At 40.5% G+C, this 23,272-nt stretch overlaps 1 protein-coding gene and 1 pseudogene across 4 annotated transcripts in view; both read left to right on the top strand.

The window, feature by feature from the left end:
* PDCD1LG2 (programmed cell death 1 ligand 2) overlaps positions 1–14,960 on the top strand; it is a 58,904-nt gene extending 43,944 nt beyond the window's left edge. The window contains exons 6-8 of one of the 4 annotated variants that reach the window (XM_027773417.1): positions 1,143–1,163; positions 2,689–2,719; positions 14,189–14,960. In XM_027773417.1, the coding sequence (XP_027629218.1) occupies positions 1,143–1,150 (8 nt within the window). In that variant the 3' untranslated portion in view covers positions 1,151–1,163; positions 2,689–2,719; positions 14,189–14,960. Of the gene's footprint in view, positions 1–1,142; positions 1,164–2,688; positions 2,724–14,188 lie in introns of all 4 variants that reach the window. The other 3 variants (XM_027773418.1, XM_027773416.1, XM_006152417.2) reach the window with 3 other exon arrangements.
* Positions 14,961–18,954: 3,994 nt separating this feature from the next.
* LOC102499614 (UDP-glucuronic acid decarboxylase 1-like) lies at positions 18,955–20,762 on the top strand (annotated as a pseudogene).
* Positions 20,763–23,272: the final 2,510 nt, after the last annotated feature.

Here is a 23,272-nt window from a genome sequence, read left to right as displayed (position 1 = left end):
AAAGCAAGAAGTCACCCACCAGGGGGATTGCCATGCTGCAATCCCTTCTCCTCTCAGAAGTTTGGGCACATCAGCACCCCAGCATGAGTTTTAAGCTGCCTGGTCTGGGACTCAAACTGTGGTTGACTATGTGGTTGTAGTAACCATTACACCACCTGCTGGTCCCATGATTGTTCCCTTTCTACTTATTCTTATAAATTGAGCTGTTCATGCTATTTCTTACCACAAACTTCTCCAGAAGTCAGTGAGTAAAATAAACACAGAAATTAGAGTAGGAGTGTGGGGGTGCTCCAGAGACTCTAAAATGAATGACGGAACAATCCTATTTTTTTTTGCTATAGGACACGTGCACTTGCCAGAGAGATAGAAAGCAAAAAATTACCCCCCCGGGGGGGATGACCATACCGCAATCCATTCTCTTCTTGGGATCTTGGGCACGCATGCACACGTGCCTGGCGTGAGTTTAAGCCACTTGGTCCAGGACTCGAACTGCGGTTGGCTACGTGGGAGTTCCGCAACATAGCCATTATGCTAACTGCTGGTCCCTTCCCTTTCTCTTTTTGAAAGAGATTTTTGCTATTGGGTGCAGGTGCTCAACAGAGAGACAGAGAGAGACAAAGAGACAGAGAGAGACAAGGAGACAGAAAGCAAGAAGTCACCCACCAGGGGGATTGCCATGCTGCAATCCCTTCTCCTCTCAGAAGTTTGGGCACATCAGCACCCCAGCATGAGTTTTAAGCTGCCTGGTCTGGGACTCAAACTGTGGTTGACTATGTGGTTGTAGTAACCATTACACCACCTGCTGGTCCCATGATTGTTCCCTTTCTACTTATTCTTATAAATTGAGCTGTTCATGCTATTTCTTACCACAAACTTCTCCAGAAGTCAGTGAGTAAAATAAACACAGAAATTAGAGTAGGAGTGTGGGGGTGCTCCAGAGACTCTAAAATGAATGACGGAACAATCCTAATTTCCAATCAGAAGTTGGAGAGCAATGAGATCATTCTCCTTCTGAAACAGGGTAGGTGGTCAGTTTGCTGGTGGGGGGTTTCCAGGATCCTCTCTAAGGACTGCTTTTGTTCTCATCCCTCTTTTCTCAATTCTGGATCTGACCTTGTTTAAATCTGCCTTCTTCCTCCCAGGAATCTGAATCACCTTATCAGGTAAGGAATGAAAAAAAGGTTGGTGGGTCCATTTGGGGACAGAGAAAGCACCTGGTAGGTGGTGCCCTTAGGTCTTTCAGCAATGCTGCTTATCCTGCTGTGCACGCAACAACCCACTCTAGTCCATTGTGCCAGCTGGGGCAAAGGAGTAGCTTTGAGCTCTGTACCTTTGAGCCCCAGACAGAGGATTCAGTTGGTTGCGTGTCTGTCTTTGGTTTCCTGGGAGGAGCCTGCCCACAAAATCCCCAGGGTGTATGCAGGTCTATCTGGTGCTTTCCTAAACTGTCGCTTTGTCAGCACCCAGTAAACTTTTCCCTGTAATCTATATATGACCTCGTCTACAGAAAAGGAAATAACACTTGGGAATAATTCAGTTGGAGTTTGGGCCAGTATTATTTGAGGACTTGGGATGGAGGAGGGAAGAGAAAGACAGGGTAAGGAGGTTGCTTTCCTACACTTATGGCCATAGCTTCTACAGTCTCACCTGTCATGAAATACTGTCATATTTATTTGTCTATTACCCTATGTGTGCAACAGCTTGGGTGCTGGCCACCAGCCCACTCACTGTAGAATTCAAGAAGTTATTGTAAAAAGAGAAAGCAAGAGGGTAGGAAGAGAGGAGGAGAGAAGCAAAGGGAGAAGGGGGAGAGAGAGAAGGTGGGGGTGGGTTTGGATAGGGAATAAAAATGGAGAGGAAGGGAGCTTAACAGTGAAGGAAGAGAAATTACTGGATTGTATAATAGAATGTTGACTTGGGGACCAGCATTTAGTGTAATGACTAAGTCGCTAAACTCCTGTGTAGTCGACCGCGGTTTGTGTCCTGGACCCGGTGGCTTAAAACTCATGCTGGGCGCGTGTGCATGCGTGCCCAAGATCCCGAGAGGAGAATGGAGGAGAAGGGATTGCAGCGTGGCCATTCCCCCTGGGGGGTGATTTCTCGCTTTCTATCTCTCTGTCTCTCTTTGTCTGGCCAGTGCACGCGCCCTATAGCAAAAACCTCTCAAAAAAGAAAAAAAAAAAGAACGTTGACTTTAAAAAAAAAGAATGATTTATTTAATTTTATTTGTTATTATTATTATTTTTTAATTTGGTACAGAGTACGTGAATTTACCAGAGAGAGACAGACAGAGAACAGAGAGAGCAAAAGTGAGAAAGTAAGTCGCCAGATCTGGGACTCAAACCATACTCAGCCAGGTGGGAATCCAGCACCTAAACCACCACCACGCCACCTGCTGGCCTGAATTTTGACTTTTAAATAGGGTCACTTCTGAAAATCTATGATTTTAGAGGGTTGTGGCAGATACAGCTCATTAAGTCTTATCCACTGCCATTCTTCTACTTCCCTGTTGAAACAGTTTCATGACTTGCAGAAACAGCTTAATACCTCAGCCTGAGGTCCCAAGCCACAGTGGACATTTGCATTTCTCTAGTCAATTAATTTGAACTAACTTCTTATTCTGTCATATTTTAGTTTATAAACAGCACAACTTTCTCATTAATCTTATTTCTGGTATTTTTGTTCCAGACACAACAGAAAGATCTAAGTGAACAGAGCTGTGAGTAAGCATTATAGCTTTTCTTTTTCACCTCCTCTCCACCCCGCCCCAGCTTGAAATAAGAAATAGTCACTGTTCTGTTAATTTACAAAGGGCAACTGGATAGTTCTTGTTAATACAAAACCTTCTTGGTGGCATTTAAGCTGAGGCTTGTTCTTGCAGTCCTGTATTGTTCCATACCCTTCTTGGAGAGCAAAGATGGTGGGTGCTGTACAGCCCCCAGAAAAGTCATATTATCTTCCTATGAACTCCTACAATGTACTGCACGGGTATTCTGGGCACCATAGTTAGAAACATGTTGAGGCCAACATGTAGCATAGTGATTAAGGTGTTGGATTCCCACATGGTCAATCACGGTTTCAGGTGTTGGATTCCCACATGGTCAACCACGGTTTTAGTCCCACACCTGACAGCTTGAAACTCATACCAGCTGCATGTCTGTGCATGCCCAAAAATCCTGAAAGTAGACTGGAGGAGAAGGGATTGCAGCATGGCCTCCACAACCACCCTCAGGTGAGTGATTTCTCACTTTCTCTCTCTCTCTGTCTCTCTGGTGAGCACACACACCCTATGCCAAAAATCTCCTTAATAAATAAATAAATAAATAAATAAAGTCTACTAATTTTAAAATAAATAAAATATAACAATTATCGGGCCATCAGGTGGCATGGTGGTTAAGTGCACTGGACTCCCATATGGCCAACCAAGGTTCAAGTCCCAGGCCTGGTGGCTTGCTTTCTCACTTTCCTTTTCTCTCTCTCTCTTACTCTGTCCCTCTCTGGTAAATTTAAATAAATAAGTAAATAAAGTTAAATAAAATAATTGTTAAAAAAATAACAGCTATCACACACCACATGAATGCTTTGAAAATTCATATTATACCCACAAAGATGTATAACAACAAAGATGTAAATAAAAACTTATAAAATAAAACAGAACTGTAACAGCAAGAAGATATTTAACTGTGTTGCAATCAACAGCTGATATCTTTGCAGCAATGATTAAGCACAGCATCTGAGGCTGTAAGTTAAAAGCAATACCAGTAGAAGCCTCTTCATGAGTTTGACAGGCTTGGAGCTGGAATATGTAGAAGAGAAAGGAACTGATGTGGAGATCAGAAGTAGGATTGCTAAAAGCACTCAGGTTGGTTGAATGGCAAACTTAGACCCTGTGGAAGCAGTATATCGGGGTCAAACAGGCCTGGATCATGTTGGAAAATGGATATTTCTGGCTTGAGAAAAGCTGCCTTCCCTTTTGCAATGTAGAAATCACATGGTCTAACATATGAATTTGAGTTCACCATAATGATCATAGGCATAACAAATTTCTAAATAACCTTGCATCTGCTACTCAGAATATTACAAACTATACATTTTAGAATTCTGCTTAATATAGCGCCAGAATTCCAGAGGTATCAATTATGAACACAACCCTAGAAAACCTTCAAGTTCCAGGGTCTGGAATTGTGATACAGGAACCACTCAATAGTTAGAATTTTTATTTTTACTTCTGTTCTTCGAGCTTTTAAAATGATACAAGAAAAATAATACATGGTATTTATTGACCATACATAACAGGAATTATAAGAATTTTGCATACGTTATTTAGTTCTCAAATAGGCACAAAATGAGTAAAAGGAATGGAATTGGCCTCGCATTCATCCCATTTTCCACTACGGATCTGAAAGTCTGTCTTCAATATACATCTTGTCACTGTACACTCATACTTGAACCAAAGAATAAATGTGGTTTAGATCAGAACTATCCTGAAGTCCAATTCCATTAAGTTTCTCTGAGTCGTCAATGAAAATTTCTTGATTCAGGAAAGTTTCAGATTGACACTAGTTGGTCTGATTAAAATAGTTATTTTTTAGGCATTGCATGTCCCCACTTGATATATACCAAGTGTCTGCACTCTATGACTGAAACTAATTGTCTAAAGGTCATAGAAACACAGTATATAGATGTAAATACCAGTATAATGTGTGTGAAAGAGGAGGGTCTGAGGAAGGACGTTTGGGGGAGGGGCAGGGAGGCAAAGCATTAATGGCCCGAAGAGGTGTGGTATTATCTGTTGAAGATATTTCGTAGTTTTATCAACAGTACTAGGGAGAAATGTTCACCTGTTTAAATATCCATTTTGTAAGACAAATAATAATGTGATTGAATGTATGGAAGAAAATGAAATGAAAAAAATAATAAAAGAAAAAAAGTTATTTTTTGAGAATCAAAAAGCCTATGTGCTATAAATGGTCTGCTTGACCTAGAGGTGAGTTTCTAGGAGAGACTGAAACATTTGTCTGAGTTTCAGGCACTTAGAGTCTTTGCCTAAATGACTCAACTGCTCAGTATAGGAAAGAAATGCTGAAAGGCTCTGAGAGCACAGGTGGTAGACTCCTGCCTACCAGGGCCAGGTAGGTGATGAAATGAGTGAAAGGGCTGGTATAACCAAGTAGAGTGGTGAGGATGATGCCCAACTGGAGAGCATACGCCCTGTCAACTCAGCCCTTGCCTATCACTGCCAGAGAAGATGGAAATACAGATTTTCGTATGAAATCTACATGTTATTAAATGCTGGCTGAAAATATTTTAAATATCAAACAAGACAAATTAAATATGCCCATAGGCTAATATGGCCCATGGGATTGCAAAACCTGTCCTGGAAAGAAAGTACTATCAGAAAAAGAGCTTGGGATCTGAGTAATCAGGGCAGACACTTCTATTTGAGGAACTTTCTAGGAAACCTCAATTTTCCTCCTAAGGCCTTTCACTGATTAGATGAGGCCAGCTTACACTGTGGAAGATAATCTGCTTTACTTAAAGTTAATTGATGGTAAATGTTAATCACATATACAAAATACTTTCATAGCAACATCTAGACTATCATTTGACCAAATAGCTGGGCACCATAGCCTAGCCAAGTTGCAGTATAAATTAACCAAGACAGGGACCAAGAGATGATGGAGGGCTTGATGATTTGTCAGACATGCCTGAGCCTCTACAAACAGAAGTAAATAACCATTATTTTGTCTTTGGAGTTGTCCAAGAGGCTAGAAATCTTATTACCCATTCGTGCATGAACCTGCCACCCCAAATTTGCATGCAGATTGTTTGGTGTTATTTTTTTAGTTCGGCAAGATTATTTTCTCAGTTCACCATCTCTCAGGCTTTTAGTAACGAAAAGACATATGTGGTATCGGAATCCACCACTCTATTTTGAAGTAATAAATACATGAGGAAGTCTAGAGGGGGAGGATAGAAACCTATAGCCAATCGAATTTGATAAAATCAAACCAAAGGTTTGGAAATGACTTCTCAGTAAAATGAACAGATTGCATGAAGTAGATTTGACCTATCTAATGTCTTAGTTTCTTGTCAACAACCAATGAGGAATTTAAATACTTTGGAAAGTCCCTTAAAGAGCCAGAACACCGCTACCAGATTTGATCCTTCTACGTGTTATTTCCTTCATCATGTCAATCTCTTGTCTCTATAGACCAGAACCAAATTCCTTTCCAAGGTTTTTCAGGCCTTTTGACAACTAAAATGCCTGAAACTTATTTTACTCAGCAAATCTTATCTGCTAGTGCCCAACAAAAGCTTGCGTTTGAGTTGCCCTACTGATGCAGGAAAAATATGATGCAGGAAGTTGGAGTGCATAGGCCCAACACCCAAGGCAGGAACAGCATTGAACCCAATTCGTTGTCTGACGCTCATAAAGAATTAGGGACGTGAACACAGAGAAGGAATAGCAAAGTGGAGAATATTAAGAGAGGGAAGAGGGACCAGCAGTTAGCATAATGGCTAAGTTGCTAAACTCCCATGTAGCTAACCGCAGTTCAAGTCCCGGACCCGGTGGCTTAAACTCATGCTGGGCGCATGTGCGTGCGTGCCCAAGATCCCTGAGAGGAGAATAGCGGAGAAAGGATTGCAGCGTGGCCATCCCCCCTGGGGGGTGATTTTTCACTTTTTATCTCTCTACCTTTCTGGCGAGTACACACGCCCTACAGCAAAAAACCTCTCCAAAAAAAAAAAGAGAGGGAAGAAAGATCAGAGCTCCCAGTCAGGGAGTGGGTCCCGAAAAATGGGTTGCTGATGAAAAACCGAGGCAAGGGGTTTTTATCTGTGTCAGAGGGGCTTTGTTAGGGCTTCTTGTCTTTATTTAGGCTTGTTCAGTCTCTGAGAGGTTGACCGTATGTGAGAATAGAGAACCAAATTGCAGAAGGGCTGGCTATCATTAAGGGAAGCGGCAGCTCCTTCACAAGCTCAGTGCTGCTCAAAAGGAGCTTACAGGAAGTGAGTTGGCTGTTGAGAATGCCGCTATGGGATGGGGGAGTTGAGCTGTGTTGCGTGAAATCCGAATTTTTAGGTCCAGGAATCTAAGATTAGAGACCTGCCCTGAGATGCAGAAAGAGAAACCACAAACACTGGTAAAGTAGAAGAGAGAAATTTTAATAGAACAGTAAAGACTTCTAATATGAAAGAAATATACTCCCATGCCTGAAAGGTATTTGGGTAAGCAGCTCCAGAGAAGGACAACTGAACTGGGCATGAGGTTAGGTGTTACATTTATCCTGATGTTGGTCATGAATATTTATAGCAGGGAAGGTGTGTCCTAGTACCTGGCCTCTTCGTTTGGTTTCCAGGACTTTTTCCTGCACTTGCATATCTCTCTCAGGTGAGGAATTTAATTATCTAGTTACACACGCCCAGGATGGTCTTTGAAGGAATGAACATCCATATCTGGATGGACTCCCCAATTAGTTTATTGCCCCAGTAGGAATCAGGATGTTGACTTAGTGTCCCATCCCAGTGGTGAATTTTTGTATATATATCTGGGGTAGCAAGAAGGAAGAAAACAACCTTCACAGGGCCAGGAACCAGGTGGGAGGAAGAAGTGGGAGGAAGGGAGTTCAAAGAGAGTCTGATCTCATTTCCTGATAGGCTGTAATTGATTAAGCAAGCCGAAAAACAGCTCTGGTTGTAAACAGCTCTCTGTGAACAAGCAGTCAGAGATAATACTTGATCTCTAGTGAGAGCAGTAAAGGACCCTTCTCAAAAGCTTGACTAGAGTGACTCCATTTTATAAGTTGACTCTACCTTAATGTACGTGTGTGTCCATTTCCTATCTTAGTGACTCTTCCTCAGGGTCCCTGCCCTATTTACCTACTCAGTGAGTCTAATTCCTATCTCATGACTACTGCTACCACCATCTTTACCCGTTTCCATGCCAAGTGCATTCCCTCCCTATGCCTTTGCTCTTGTTGGCTCTCCTGCCTGGAATGCTTCCCTATTTGTTCCTTCTTGCTTCCTTAAATTCAAAGTTCTTGTAGGGTCGCTATTAGGATACAATAATAATCAATATTATAAATATAATGATGCTTTCAAGGTACTAACTCGGTTCTTACAATAACCCTCTGAGATAGGTACTTCCCATCTCCCACCCCCATTTTATAGAGATGTAACTAAACATGGAGAGAGTAAATAACTTGCCCAAGGTCATATAGCTAGTAAATACAAAGGACAGTAAATTGGCCCAGGTATCCGGAGCCCATCCCTATATACTACACTATAGTCTTGCTCCATCTGTAAGATTTTCTTCTCCCCATGCCTCTTCAATTTCCCTCTGCACTATATACAGTTAACACCACTACTAAGCACATGATTACAACATTATTTTCTGGCTGTTTCCCTGTTTCTATATGTTATGTTTACCTGGTCAATATAATGAAGTGAGATATTGAGGCAGGAGTAGCAGTAGCACTAACTACCCACTCACTAAGTAACTCCTATCTCAGTATTAGTGTTAATACAAAGACAGCAGATGGCATAGTAGTTACTTCACTGGACTCTCACACAGCTTACTGTGGTTCGAGTCCGGACCTGGTGGCTTGAAAATCATACCAGGTGCATATGCATATGTGCCGAAGATCCTGAGAGGAAAATAAAATAGAAGGGATTGCAGCATAGCCATCCCTCCAGGGGGTGATTCTTCACTTTCCTCTGTCTGTCTGTCTGTCTGTCTCTCTCTCTCTCTCGTGAGCCCACCGTCTCTAAGCCAAAAACCTCTTAAAAAAAAAAAAAGATACCTTGCTCTCCCAGCCTTAGTCTTCTTCTTCTTTCTTCCCCTCCTTTCTTATGGGGGGGGAGTACACTTTAAATATGCACAAATTAATGTAATCACTTATTCCCCATAAAGCTATAAAAAAATTAGATTGATGCAACTATTCAGTATTTTATGTTGTCTTCTCCACCTATCTGTGCTTCTTATAGTTTATTCTGTTATAAACTTAAGAGAATAGGATTAATTTTTTTTTTTTTGGAGAGATTTTTGCTATAGGGTGCGTGCACTTGCCAGAAAGACAGAGAGAGACAGAGAGACAGAAAGCGAGAAATCACCCCACAGGGGAGATGGCCACGCCACAATCCCATCTCCTCCATTCTCTTCTTGGGATCTCGGGCATGCACGCACATGAGCCCGGTGTGAGTTTAAGCCACCAAGTCTGGGACTCAAACTGTGGTCGCCTACGTGGGAGTCCAGCGACATAGCCATTACACTAACTGCTGGTCCCCAAGAATAGGATTAATTTTTACCATATATGACTCACTACTAAAAAAAAAAAAAAGAATATCAAAATAAATTTTGTTCAATTTCAGTCTACCAGCTGAAAAAAATTATAACAATTTTTAGATTTTTGAGAGGTTTTGTTTTGGGGGAGGTGGTTTTTGGTGGTTTTTTTGGGGGGGGTTTTGGTCAGAGAATTTTTAAATTATATTTTTTTCTATGTATATAAATGGAAAATAAGGTGTAAATAATAAAAATAATTTATAACCCATTGCCCAGAAATTAACATGGTTAATATTTTATTATCACTAGCTCAGGGCTTTCACTCTCACTTTCCCACATTGATTCTCTGTCTATCCCAGTACTATTTCACCCCAAACCATCCATTGTGAGGAGACCGGAAAGTTCTAGGCTGCCTGGGAGCCATCCCACACCCTCACATTCTAGTCTAGTTATTCTAGTCACTAAAGCCACCAGCATTCCAGCAGATAGAGAGGTGGTTACGGCGCTAGACTACCACATGACCAACCACAGTTTGAGTCCCAGACCTGATGGCTTGCTTTCTCATTTTCCATCTCTTCCTCTCTGTCTCTCTCTGGTCAAATTAAAAATAAGAAGAAGAACCAGTAGATGGCGAAATGGTTATGTTGTTGGACTCCCATGTAGTCGACCACAGTTTGCGTCCTGGGTCTGGCAGCTTAAACTCATACCAGGCACATGTGCGTGTGTGCCCAAGATTCTAAGAGGAGACTAGAGGAGAAAGGATTGTGGCATGGCCATCCGCCCTGTGGGGCGGTTTCTTGCTTTCTTTCTCTTTGTCCCTCCCTGGGGTTCCAGTGAGCACACCTGCCCTATAGCAAAAACCTCCCTTCATAAAAATAATAATAATAATAATTGATGAGCCTTAATAAGAGGAAAAAGATACTCAAAAACCTGGAATACTGACTGTGACATCTTTGAGAAGATGTACAGGGAGCTGGAGTCAAGAACACCTTCCGCCTGCTGTATCACAGAAGATTCCATTGCTGCTTCATGACCAAGAAAGTCTGTGCTCTTGGGTTTTCCAGGAGGTTCAAAAGATGAAAAAGCAGGACCAGCAGGTGGCATGGTGGTTAAGGCACTGGACCTGGTGGCTTGCTTTCTCGCTTTCTCTCTCTATCTCTCTCTGTCTCTCTCTGGTCAAATTAAAATAAATAAAATTAAAAATAAATAATTCTTTAAAAAGCTGAAGAAATAACAAAGGGCATTAAAAGCTACAGCTGTAGCAGCCCCAAAGCAAGACTAGAGGAATCCAGAGAGCTCTTCCAAAGCCCAACCACAGCACTCGAAACCAGTAAATTCTGTTGAAATGTTAAAAATAAATAAATAAATAAATGAAAATGATGATAATAAGTTAAAAAAATTTTTTAAAAGCCATCAGCATCATTTTGGGAGACAGTCTTAGGACTAGCCTGGACATGTCCCTTGCATGTACCACTGTTCAAGACTTGTTTTAATCTCCCTTCCACTTAAAAAGGGAAGAGCTTACTGGTTTTCCTTTACTAACCAGCAACTGAACTGAAACCTGACTATTCTAAAAGTGCTGAGCACTTTGTTCAGCTTAAGCAACAATCTCTCAGAGCTGGATTTTCCACTCCATGGCCCTGCCCCCAGCTTTCTAAGCAGTTCTGGGAAAAGGTGCTGCCTGTTGTTATTCTTGTAGAAATTTATACTCCTGAGTCTCTCCAGATGGAGCCTTCAAGGCCTTAACATCAATATTATAAAATGTAAAAATTCAGATAAAAGTAAATGTTACCAAAGAGATATTCCTTTGCATGCTTATCCATGGTGGATGTGGGGGTCACTAGTTTTGTTTCACTATTTTCCAGATCTCTTGCCTTTGTGCACATGGTAGATGTGTGCTTCCCTGCAAATGTAGTTAGGTGTGGCCATATAACTTGCTTTGGTCAACTAAATGTAAGCACAGATAATGTGTTTCATTTCTGGGAAAATGTAAGAGCCAGCCTGCGCTTTGCCACATTTTCTCTGTTCATCTGGCATGGAGATTGGCAACATTCAAGGTAATAATCACCACATTAGCCTCAGTGTCTGAGTAACTAAAATCAACAGACTTCACCCCAGTTACCCCCAATGGACACAAAACATGAACAAGAATAGACCTTTGTTCATTGAGATTTAGGAGTTGTTGCTACATCATAGCCTAGTTTATCCTGACTGATGTGACAGGGAAAAAACTAGAGCTTACTCTTAATAGACTATATGTTGCCATTTAGAAATTAACTCAAGTACCAACAACTAATAAATGAATTTAAAATGTAGTATATTAACAAAATGGAATAACACTCAGCCATAAAAAAGGATGAATTCTTGTCATTTGAGGCAAAATAGATGATTCCGGAGGAAATAAATGGCAGATGAAATGTCCAAAGCTCTGGAAGACAAATACTGTATGTCCTCACTCATTAACAGGAGCTAAAAGATGTGATTGCATACAAGTAGTGAGTATAATGGTGGATCCCAGAAGCTGAAAAAGGGAGGCAGTAGGAGGATAAGGAGGACTTGGTTAACAGGTATAACAATGCATGTAAATAAGTGAAAAGAGTTATGAAATACGATAGCACAGCAGAGTAAAGAACATTGGTGACAATTCAATATATTTTTCAAAGTAACCAGAAAAACAGATTTCAAATGTATACAACAAAGAATAATGATAAATATGAAGATGGTGGATATACTTATTTTCCCAATTTGATCACTATGTATTATATACAGGCTTTGAACACTGTACTTCACAAAGATGCACAATATTTATAACACCTGTTGGGTTGTTGGAAAAGTCATAATGTATAGTACAACATGACTTTTCTGACAACCCAGTATTATAGGTACAGTACAAATTACAATGAAAATTATTATAAAAAATAGATCACCATTTAAAATTCTATTTCTGAGAAATAATAATGTAGGTTTTTACTTTTTAAAAAATTATTATTTAACTTTATTTATTTTTTAATCTGACCAGAGAAGGACAGAACAAGCGAGTAGGAGAGAGAAAGTGAGAAAGCAAGTCGCTAGGTCCGAGACTCAAACTTCAGTTGGCCATGTGGGAGTCCAGCATCCTTAACCACCATACCACTTGCCAGCCCTAGGAAATACTTTCTATATCATAAAAAGTAGAAAAAAATTAGATATAAAAATATACTTACCCTAACATTCATGTTGTGGTAAGAGTGTTTTTAGGCTGGCTCTGTGGTCTAGCAGTTAAGGCAGCCAGGTCTCATATGGCCAGCCATGTGGTTCAAGTCCCAGACCCAGTGACTTGAAAAATATGTTGCACAAATATACATGCATGCACAAAATTCTGAAAGGATAGAGAGGTGGAGGAAAAGGGACTGAGGTGTGACCATTGTCCATGAGGGGTGCTTTCTCCTCTCCCTGCCTCTCTCTCATAAAACACACATGCCTGCTGGGGGGGAGGGGGAGTTTTTGATATATTTACCACATCCTGTTCCTCTTAAAATTTTAAAAGAAAGAAAGAAAAACATGGAAATACTCAGAATTATTGTCTTTGAGTTATGAAACCTTGTACTGTTTTCTACTTTGTTTCCTAAATTTACTTTGTACCTTAGTACATTTTTAAGTACCTCAAAGTACTTTAAGTACCTCAAAGTATTTTTTTGTAGTGCCCTGGGCTGCCTGTTAGATGAAGAACAATGCTTTCTGAATCCTTTTTAACCACTCCCACTCACCTCTCTGTATCCCAATAGTTAAATGCATTTATTACTTAGGGACTCTTCATTGGGTCCTTTTCAACTTTAGGAAGGCCAATGCTATACCTTCTTCCTATCACAGCCAAGTTAAAAGAGATGTATATACTCTGTGAATGTTAGAGATGAGGTGACATGTATAAGATCATCCCATAACTTAGTGGTAGAACTGGAGCTAACTCATGCCTACCGAGTCCTTGTCTGTGGTGCTGCCCTTTCAATTTGTGGAAATCATTCCTTCTTTCTTGGAAGTTAACCTTCCTTGTGGGGAGAATGAGTTTGCAGGAACTAAAAGAAAATTGTACATAATTGGGAACTGAAAAAAAATTTTTAGAGGTTTTTACTATAGGGCGCGTGCGCTTGCCAGAAAGACAGAGAGAGGCAGAGAGACAGAAAGTGAGAAATCACCCCTCAGGAGGTATAGCCATGCTGCAGTCCCTTCTCCTCCATTCTCCTCTCGGGATCTTGGGCACCACGCACATGCGCTCAGCGTGACTTTAAGCCACCGGGTCCAGAACTCAGAACAGCAGTCAACTGCATGGGAGTCCAGCAACATAGCCATTACACCAACTGCTGGTCCTGGAACTGAAAGATTTTGAATAGAAGAACTCCATGAAATGTATCACTGAGCTCTCCGTGTGCCATAGAACAGAGGAGAAATGACTCGCAATAAGTATGAAGAGAGAGGCTGAAGACGTGGACTAGGACAGGGGTAGAAAGGGTAGAAAGAAAGATTTTGAACCATGTGGTCTCCAGACAGGTGAGCTTTTCCCCTTTGCTTTCTAGTTTCTCATTCCAGTCTATTTTTGAGAGATTATATATTTTCCAATCACATGTATCCCACCCCCCCTCCCCCAACTGGGGCTAGATGATTGTGTATTGGTAAATCATAGTGCTCTGTGAGGCTGACCCACATGAGAGAGTTCTGGGTTCATGTCCAAAGACTTCTCTGAATATACCAGTTACATGCAGACTTTTGACCTGGAGCTGATAGAAGCAGGGGGTGAGTCATGGCATCAAGACCTTGTTAGGAGTGCTATCTCTTTCTCTTTCACTCTCTATATCTCTCTTAATCATGAAACAAATAAATACACTTTTTTAAAGTGATATTTTTCCTTCTTGTGAACCTTTCTCCTAGATCTGAACCTGTGGTCTCAGGAGCCGGGGTGACCTAATGGAACATTCACTGAGGCTTTTGGACTCTGAACAAGGATCCACTGGTCTGCAGAGCTTTCCATTTGCACTTTCTAAATGCCTTTGGATGATCCAGCACTGTAATCTGCAGCCTACAAGACTGGGCAGTACCTGGTGTGCTTTATGGAAGTCAAGTGGCCCACTCTCACTGCTCTGGGCTCTCACTGCTCACTGCTCTCTGCAGCTGAGCAAGCACTACTATACTTTAGAAACTGATCCTATAGGAACTTGGACCCAGTGAGGTGTCTTGAGGCTCTTCCCATCTACCAGAATGAAAGCAAAGAGCATTCCTTTCCCCTAAGTTTCCAAAGTGATTTCCAGAAGCAGAGAAGTGAGGAACTCTGTGGTTGCAGAAACAGACAGAATGCCAGTAGGGCACAGGTCTAGAAAACAAGTTTATAAAAATTATGCCAGAGCATTAGAAGCAACCAGAGTAAAAATAAGTGAAGAATTCAAAAATAATAAAAGTCAGACTTCACCTAAGAAAACAGACGAGCTTATGAAAATAGATTCTAATGTTGAATACCTTATACAACACAGAATACTGATGTTGAGTGCCTTATACAACACACAGACCACGATACACTGGAACTGGTCCCTAAAAAAAGACCTTCTTATAGAAAATGTGTCATATTCCGGTAGACGAATGGAAGATAATTGAAAACCCAGAAATAAACCCCAAACATATAGCCAACTGATTTTTTTTTTGAGAGGTTTTTGCTATAGGGCGCGTGCGCTCACCAGACAGACAAAGAGAGACAGAGAGACAGTAAGTGAGAAATCATCCCCCGGGGGGATGGCCACACTGCAATCCCTTATCCTCCATTCTCCTCTTGGGATCTTGGGCACGCACGCACATGTGCCCGGCGTGAGTTTAAGCCACCGGGTCCGGGACTCGAACTGCGGTCGACTACGTGGGAGTCCAGCGACATAGCCATTACGCTAACTGCTGGTCCCAGCCAACTGATTTTTGACAAAAGGCGCAAGGCAATCCAGTGGGGAAAAGAAAAATCTCTTCAGCTGAAAAAAACAAATTTCCACCTGCAGAAAAGTGAAACTGGACCCTTATCTCTCACTATTAACAAAAATCAATTCAAAATGGATCAAGGATCTAAACATAAAACCTCAAACTATAAAACCACTAGTGGAAAATGCAGGGGAAACTCTTGGAGACATTGGAGTAGGCAAAGACTTTCAAAATAAAACTACCAAAGCACAGGCAATAATCCCAAAAATAGACAGGTGGAACTACATCAGGCTAAAACGCTATGCAGCAAAAGAAACAATAATTAGGGTGAAGAGACAACCCTCAGAATGGCAAATTATGCCTTAGGAAGGGGACTGATAACCAGAATATATAGGAAATCCAAGCAGCTTACCTGCAAAATAAATAAATAAATAAATAAAAATAACCCAATTAAAAGATGGGCAAATGAGTAGAATAGACAAGTCTCCAACGAAATCATACAAACAGCCCAAAAGCATATATATAAAAAAAATACTTGACATCTCTTATCATAAGGGAAATGCAAGTCAAAACCACAGTGAGATACCATTTAACCCCAGACAGAATGAATAAGATTAAAAAAATAAAGAATGATAAATGCAGGTGAGGCTGTGGTGAAAGGGGAACCCTCCTACACTGTTGTTGGGAATGTAAGCTGGTACAACCATTGTGAAAAACAATATGGAGTTTCATAAAAAATAAATAAGTAAAAACTACAAATAGAATTATCATATGGCACAGTAATTCCACTGTTAAGTATCTACCCAAAAGATAGGAAAACCCTCAGTTGGAAAAACACTTGCATATTGCAGCATTAGTCACAATTGCTAGGACATGAATCAACCCAAATGCCCAAGTACAGATGAGTGGATTGAAAAAAATGTGGCATAGCTACACTATGGAATACTGCTTAGCCATAAAAGACAATGAGTCCCTGACATTTGATATAAAGTGGACGAGCATGGAAGATTTAATGCTAAGCGAAGTAAGCCAGTCTATGAAAGACAGACATTTTATGTTCCTGCTTAATACATACCAAATGTTTGCATTCTACAGCAGAAAATGAAAAACTGGAGGGTATAATAGCAGGAAGGCCAACTGTAGATACTAGAGACAGTAGAGAAGGGGGTAGGTAATAGGGAGGGAATCGGGGGAAAAAACAACATTTAATAGACACAAAAACAAAAAGTTACCTGCCTATGATAATGTATATGGTAATGTCTTTGACTTGACTAATATGTGCTGTATTCATACTGGGAGAAAACATACTATACACTGAAAAGATGTATAGTGATTAAATGTAAATTAGAGAATTTTTTAAAAAGAAAATGTGCCACATTGTGATGTTCTAACACAGAAGCAGTGACTTTTCTAGGGTACGACAAGTGGTTTTATTATTTAACATACATAACTCTGGCAAACATCCTGAAAAGGCAGATATTTTTCTCGAAACTGCATGTTGAAAATGAATGAGTTAAAGAATAGCTTTGTAACTAATTTTTATATTAAACAGATATTGCTGAGAACTGCAGAAAGCAGGTATTTTTAATGGCTACTATATAAGAAGATATTTCATTTTCATTGAAAATCAAATTTTATAAAGTGAAATATTGGGTTGCCAGAAAAGTCATGATGCATTTTTGATAGAAAAACATGGAAAAATATGTTTTGATTTTTCTGACAACTCAGTAAATGCTTAAGGAATATCGTGTTCACTTCTCTTTGACTTTGATGAAATTTTGGTCTTACTATGTCTATTTGACAAGTTGGTGAGTTTCCCCCCATGTGAAATGCTATTTTAAATTTAGATTATTAGACTAAATTGATATTTAGTCCAAAAATATTAAATTATTCCAAAAAACACAGGGTGTGCCAGCTTTCCAACAAGAAGTGGACTTTGTTTCCTAAGGAAATAACAACTTTGTGTAGCTAACAAATAGTTGTGAGAGATACAGATAGAGAGTACTCTGTGTTATAATAGAGACATTTTTTATTAGTCTTCTGGTGATAGACGAATAAAACATCAAAATTACCTGGAATCACTATGGAATAAAGAAATTCTAACTTTTTAAGGAACTAGTGCTCTTTGACTAAGCTGTATAATATGATTTTAGTAGACTTGTCTATATTTAGATCACAGTTGGACTTTGTGAAAATGTAGTATACATCTGCACTCTTTATTTTAATCAATAAAATGTAAATAGCTAGTTTCTCTTCTGCCATGTGTCCATTCGTGACAAGACTGACAGTATCACAAAAGGGCATGCATGCTATTATCTAAGGCTAGGTGCTATAAAAGTGTTTTTTAATATTCTTGCTTTTTTATTATCTGAGCATCGTATATTCTGCTTTCCAAGTAAAGTTTGTTATCTCCCATTCACTGACGAATTTTCACATTCAATAATGATACCAGGTGTTTAATTTTTACAAGATTTTTCACTGCAAGCTTTGTTTGTTCCTATATCCTTATTGAATATAAAATGTCATATTTTAAAATAATTTTAGTTTTAGGAAATCCAAAAATATCAACACCATTTAGACTTAATAGTAATCAGAGACTACCCTCAGTACTTCCCAGTATTTTTGAGATCAATTAATAGTCTATGTAATAAATTATATATGTCAGAAGATTCACTACAGGGGTTAGTAAGTGGCATGGAGGTTAAGACAGATGGATCCCACATGGTCAACGGTGTGGTTCAACTCTTGGACCCAGCAATTTTAAAAATACACCAGGCCCAGTATCACCAGTTGATGTAATGGCTATGTCACTGGACTCCCGTGTAGTAGACTACAGTTCAAGTCCTGGACCCAGTGGCTTAAACTCATGCCAGGTACATGTGCATGCATGCCCAAGATCCTGAGAGGAGAATGAAGGAGAAAGGATTGTGGCATGGCCATCCCCCCTGGGTGATTTCTTGCTTTCTGTCTCTCTGTCTCTCTCTGTCTTTCTGGCAAGGGCATGCACCCTGTAGCAACCCCCCCCCAAAAAAAAAAAACCCACAAAAAACACCAAGCCCCTGTGTGCATGCACATTGCTCCAAATCCCAAGCAGAGCATGGAGGAGAAGGGATTGCTGGGGGTGATTTCTCACTTTCCACCTCTCTCTCTCCTCTCTCCCTTTCCCTCCCTCCTGTGAAGTACATGACCTATAGAAAAAACTAAAAAACAAAATTCACTACATAATTTTTCATCTCTATACATATATTTCTTATATATTTTAAAAGTACGTCTATGTCTAGAGAAAAATTAAAGTTGTTTCAAATTTGAAATTTACCTTTATAAGAGAATGCTCATGGTTGTCATAGCATAATCACCATATGAATATTCTATTATTTTGGTATATTATATAAGGAGTCTTCAAAAAGTTCATGGAAAGTGCATATCAGGAAAAAAGTATGCATTTCAATTTCTTGCATCAAAATAAAGTCATACTTCTGGGAACCAGCAGTTAGCGTAATGGCTATGTCGCTGGACTCCCACGTAGTCGACCGCAGTTCACGTCCTGGACCCGGTGGCTTAAAACTCACGCCGGGCGCATGTGCATGCATGCCCAAGATCCCGAGAGGAGAATGAAGAAGAAGGGATTGCGGAGTGACCATCCCCCTTGGGGGGTGATTTCTTGCTTTCTGTCTCTATGTCTCTCTCTGTCTGTCTGGCGAGCATACACGCCCTATAGTGAAAACTTCTCTAAATAAATAAATAAATAAAAATAAAGTCATACTTCTGTAAGAGTGGAGCCTCTTGGCAATCTGGACCAGGGTCTCCCACCTACGCTGCCACGGTGCATTGTGCAGCAGGAGTATGGCGGGGCAAGGCTGTGGACCAGTCCTGCTCCCAGTGATAATGAACAAGGCAATGTTGTGCCTAGTATAAGCTGTCAGCCAAGGGGGATGAAGCTTCTACTGTGCATCGCACTGCTCTCCTACATCACCCCTATTTGGGTCAACCTTGTTAATATGAGGTCTATCCAGGAAAAGGGTAAACTGAGAATTGAATGTAAGATTGAAGAGATTGTTGGACCACTAAGAGGAAAAAATCAGAGATTTGGAAAGTATCAGAGATTTGAAAAAAAGCTTCCCCCAGAAATACCCACCAGTAAAGTTTTATCAGAAAAGGATCATAAAATAACATTGAGAGAACCAGCAGTTAGCGTAATGGCTATGTTGCTGGACTCCTACATAGTCGACCGTGGTTCGCGTCCCGGACCCAGTGGCTTAAACTCACGCCCGGTGCATGTGCTTACGTGCCCAAGATCCTGAGGAGAATGGAGGAGAAGGGATTGCGGCGTGACCATCCCCTGTGGGGGGTGATTTCTCGCTTTCTGTCTCTAATGTCTCTCTCTGTCTGTCTGATGAGCGCATGCACCTTATAGTGAAAAAAATCTCTCCAAAATAAATAAATAAATAAATAAAATAAAATAACATTGATAACTGGAAGCCCGAGGCTGTGGGCTTCCACCTGACTGACAAACTCAAGATGGATGACAGTGAGTTGACAGTGGTGAACAACATCTTTACTGGCAGGGAGAGAAATAAGGAGCACTGGATTGGCCACAGGAACTTTGAGCTGATCAACCATGATGTGGTAGAGCCCCTCTACAATGAGGTTGACCAGCTACCATTTGGAGTCTCCAGCCTTCCTTTCAAACTACATGTATAATTCTATCCAGACGCTGAAGACCAATACTATTGGGACATTAAACATTTTGGGACTGGTGAAAGACATTGGTGCTTGCCTGCTCTTGGCCTCCATGTCAGAAGTGTATGGAGATCCTGAAGCCCACCTGCAAAGCAATGATTAGTGGGGCCATGTGAATCCCATAGGACCCAGGCTTGCTAGAGGGAAGGCAAGTGAGTTGAGAAACCATATGCTATGCCTACATGAATCAGGAAGGCATGGAGGTACCTGTAGTGAGGATCTTCAACTGGATCTTCAACATGTTAGGGCTGGGCATGCACCTGAACAATGGGAGGTGGTCAGCAACTTCATCCTGCAAGCCCTTCAGAGGGATCTGGGTGTATGGATCCAGGTTTCTGACACCAGCATTCCAGTCCATCAGTGACTTGGTGGATGGGCTGGTGGCCATCATGAACGGCAGCGTCAGCAGCCCTATCAACCTGGGGAACCCAGAAGAACACACAATCCTAGAATTTGCTCAGTTAATTAAAAACCTTCTTGGACGTGGGAGTGAGATTCAGTTTCTCTCTGAAGCCCAGGATGACCTGCAGAAAAGGAAACCTGACATCAAAAAAGTGAAACCGATGCTGGGGTGGGAGCCTCTGGTCCCACTGGAGGAAGGTTTAAACAGAGCAATTCAGTGCTTCCAGAACTTGAGGACTGGGCAAGCAATCAGTACATCCCCAAACCAAAGCCAGCCTAGATTAAAAAAGGACAAACCTGCCACAACTGAACCTCTGCTTCGTAGGACACAGGACTCCCTGTTTTACACTTGACGGATGTGGCATTTGTTTTATTGTTGTTGGTTTTTTTTTTTTTTTTTTTTTTTCCTTTTAAAGAAAGACTTAAACAGGTGTCCTGAAGGGCAAACTGGAATTTCACTCTGAAGCTTGCTTTAAAGAAATGGATGTGCCTAAAATCTCCCCTCAAAAAACTGCAGATTTGGCTTTGGACTTTTTGAATCTTTTAATGTAAAATAGCATAGATGCATCTCCATGTATTTTCAAATTTTTCATCTTGCTGTGAGAGCATATGCCATGACTGTCACTGACAGTTTTATTTACTGGTTTCTTTGTGAAGCTGAAAAGGAACATTAAATGGGACGAAAGATGCTGATTTTATTTATAAAAGTGGGTACTTTTAAATGAGACATTATACTACGCATAAAGAAAAAATACCAGCAGTGTTGTCAGGTTGGGCACTGGCGTTTATTTTTTGGCAGATATGAGAGTTCTGTTTGAAAGCCTTATATTTCTTTTTTAACTCAGAGTTTTCCAAGGTCAATTATTTTTAGTTTGCAAACTTGCCCTTGAACTATTTCTGTGGGTCATGATCAAGGACATTTGAAATCACTACAGTGTTGTGCTGCGTATTCTTGGATGGGGGTGGGGGAGGCAAAGTTAACATATTCTTGGTTAACTATGATTAAATATGCTATTTTAATAAAACATTGAAACTGGAAAAAAATAAATAAATTCATACTTTAATTTCTTCTGTGAACTTTTTTAAAGCTTATTTATTTATTCCATGAGTTAGAAGAGAGAGAGAAAGGGATGGAGAAACAGCACCCCTGTACTCTAACAGGGTCTCAATGTTGCCAGTAGTTACTAAACCTTCAGGTTTAAATTCATAAGGAAAAAAAGCCAGAGTATTTTTCTTGGTATTCCCAGCACAGTCCTGAGATTTATGCTGGAGGTTATGTATGTGCCCTCTAGTGAACCAATCACTAGTTAAAAAGAGTATACAAGTGATGTCTTAGGTCTGTAGCTCCCCGAAGACCATGCAAACTGAAAATGGGGAATCTGATGGGTTCTCAAAAAAGGAATGGATGCTGAAAAGACAGTTACCAATGTCCGCTACCAAAGCCACTTAGTCAACTGTGATGTGCTCTTACTATCCACAATGCTGTCCACGTTAGAACCTGGAAAGTCCTGACGGCTAAGTCATGGTCTTTATCCTCAAGAAGGTCACAAGGAGGCTGGGAAGTCAAGGATGAATGTAACCCTGGAATCTGCTGGATAGTGGAATAGATGCACAGGAATCAAAGGGATAACCTTTCTGCTGAGATAGTGGAAATACTCAGATCTGTGAACTTTTCTGGGGTAGTATAATAGAAGGTGTAAGGGAAAACATTCCTAAATTTGAAACAAAATATCACATTTTGAAAAGTCTATTAGCCTGTCTTTCCTGATAATGCACTTCCTAACTGTTGTGGAATATGGATATGTTAAAGTGCCAACAAGCATTGGGACTATGTACTCCTCCCTATGCTGGACTTAAAATATTAGATAGCCCCTATCCTACTGCCAGTATTTATCATGAGGTTTAACTAAGTTTTATATACATATATATATATATAACTTTCCTACCACATGCCAAACATTGTTTTAATAGCTTCACATGTATCATTGCATTTAAACTTCACAATTCAGTGAAGTAGGGACTATACTATCCTCATTTTACACGGAAGCCAACTAAGGCCCAGTGAAGTTAAGTAAACTGCTGACATCATGCAGCCTGTAAGGGCAGAGCTAGATCTTAAGATCTACAAGTCAACCATGCCAGGAGCTCAGACATCCTACCCGTAGCACATCCCAACTCTAATTTTATAGTATTTTGTAAGTATATAGGCATTTGGTTTTCTCCAACAGCCTGCACGAGGAACTTCAGAACAGGAATTGGGTTTTTGTTTGTTTTTTTTTGGTTTGGTTTGTGTCTGCTATAGAGCACATGTGCTCACTGGAGAGAGAGGGAGAAAGTGGGGGTGGGGAGAGAGAGAGAAATCACCCCCCTCAGAGGAATAACCACATTGTAATCCCTTTTCCTCCACTTTCCTCTCAGAATTTTTGGCACTCATGTACCTGTGTCCAGTGTTTTTCAAGATGCCAGGTCCAGGACTTAAACTGTGCAGTCAGGAATCCAATATAAGGATTGGCACATGGGACATTGCAGAACTGAATTGAAGGCAGTGTGCATGGAAAGCTGTGTTAATAGATATGGAGTATGTCCAATGGAAGGGAGGTCTCTGTGCCCATCCAGCCCACCTATTCCTACCCCCTGTCAGATATGTTTTTCCAGTGGTGGTAAATACATCAAATTCAGGTAGTTTGGTAACACTAGACATTAAAATTATTCCAGTCGCCACCACCATCCCTCAGCCCACCTTGATTCTATAGTTACTAAGATACCTGATTGTAATTTGACTTCTTGTGTAGTGTAGAAGTTTGTATAGAAATAGAATGTTCTGAAACAACTTCTACTTTGTTTGTCAATGGTATTACTGTAGAAAGACTCTTTCAGGGGTTTTGTTAGCAAAACCCAAGATTTTTGGTCTAGTTGTGA

The sequence above is a fragment of the Tupaia chinensis genome, unplaced genomic scaffold (assembly GCF_000334495.1).
Source record: "Tupaia chinensis unplaced genomic scaffold, TupChi_1.0 Scaffold000354_1, whole genome shotgun sequence".
NCBI classification, from domain to species: Eukaryota; Metazoa; Chordata; class Mammalia; order Scandentia; family Tupaiidae; genus Tupaia; species Tupaia belangeri.
The sequence above is the reverse complement of the archived record's forward strand: the minus strand, read 5'-3'. Positions and strand labels throughout refer to the sequence as shown.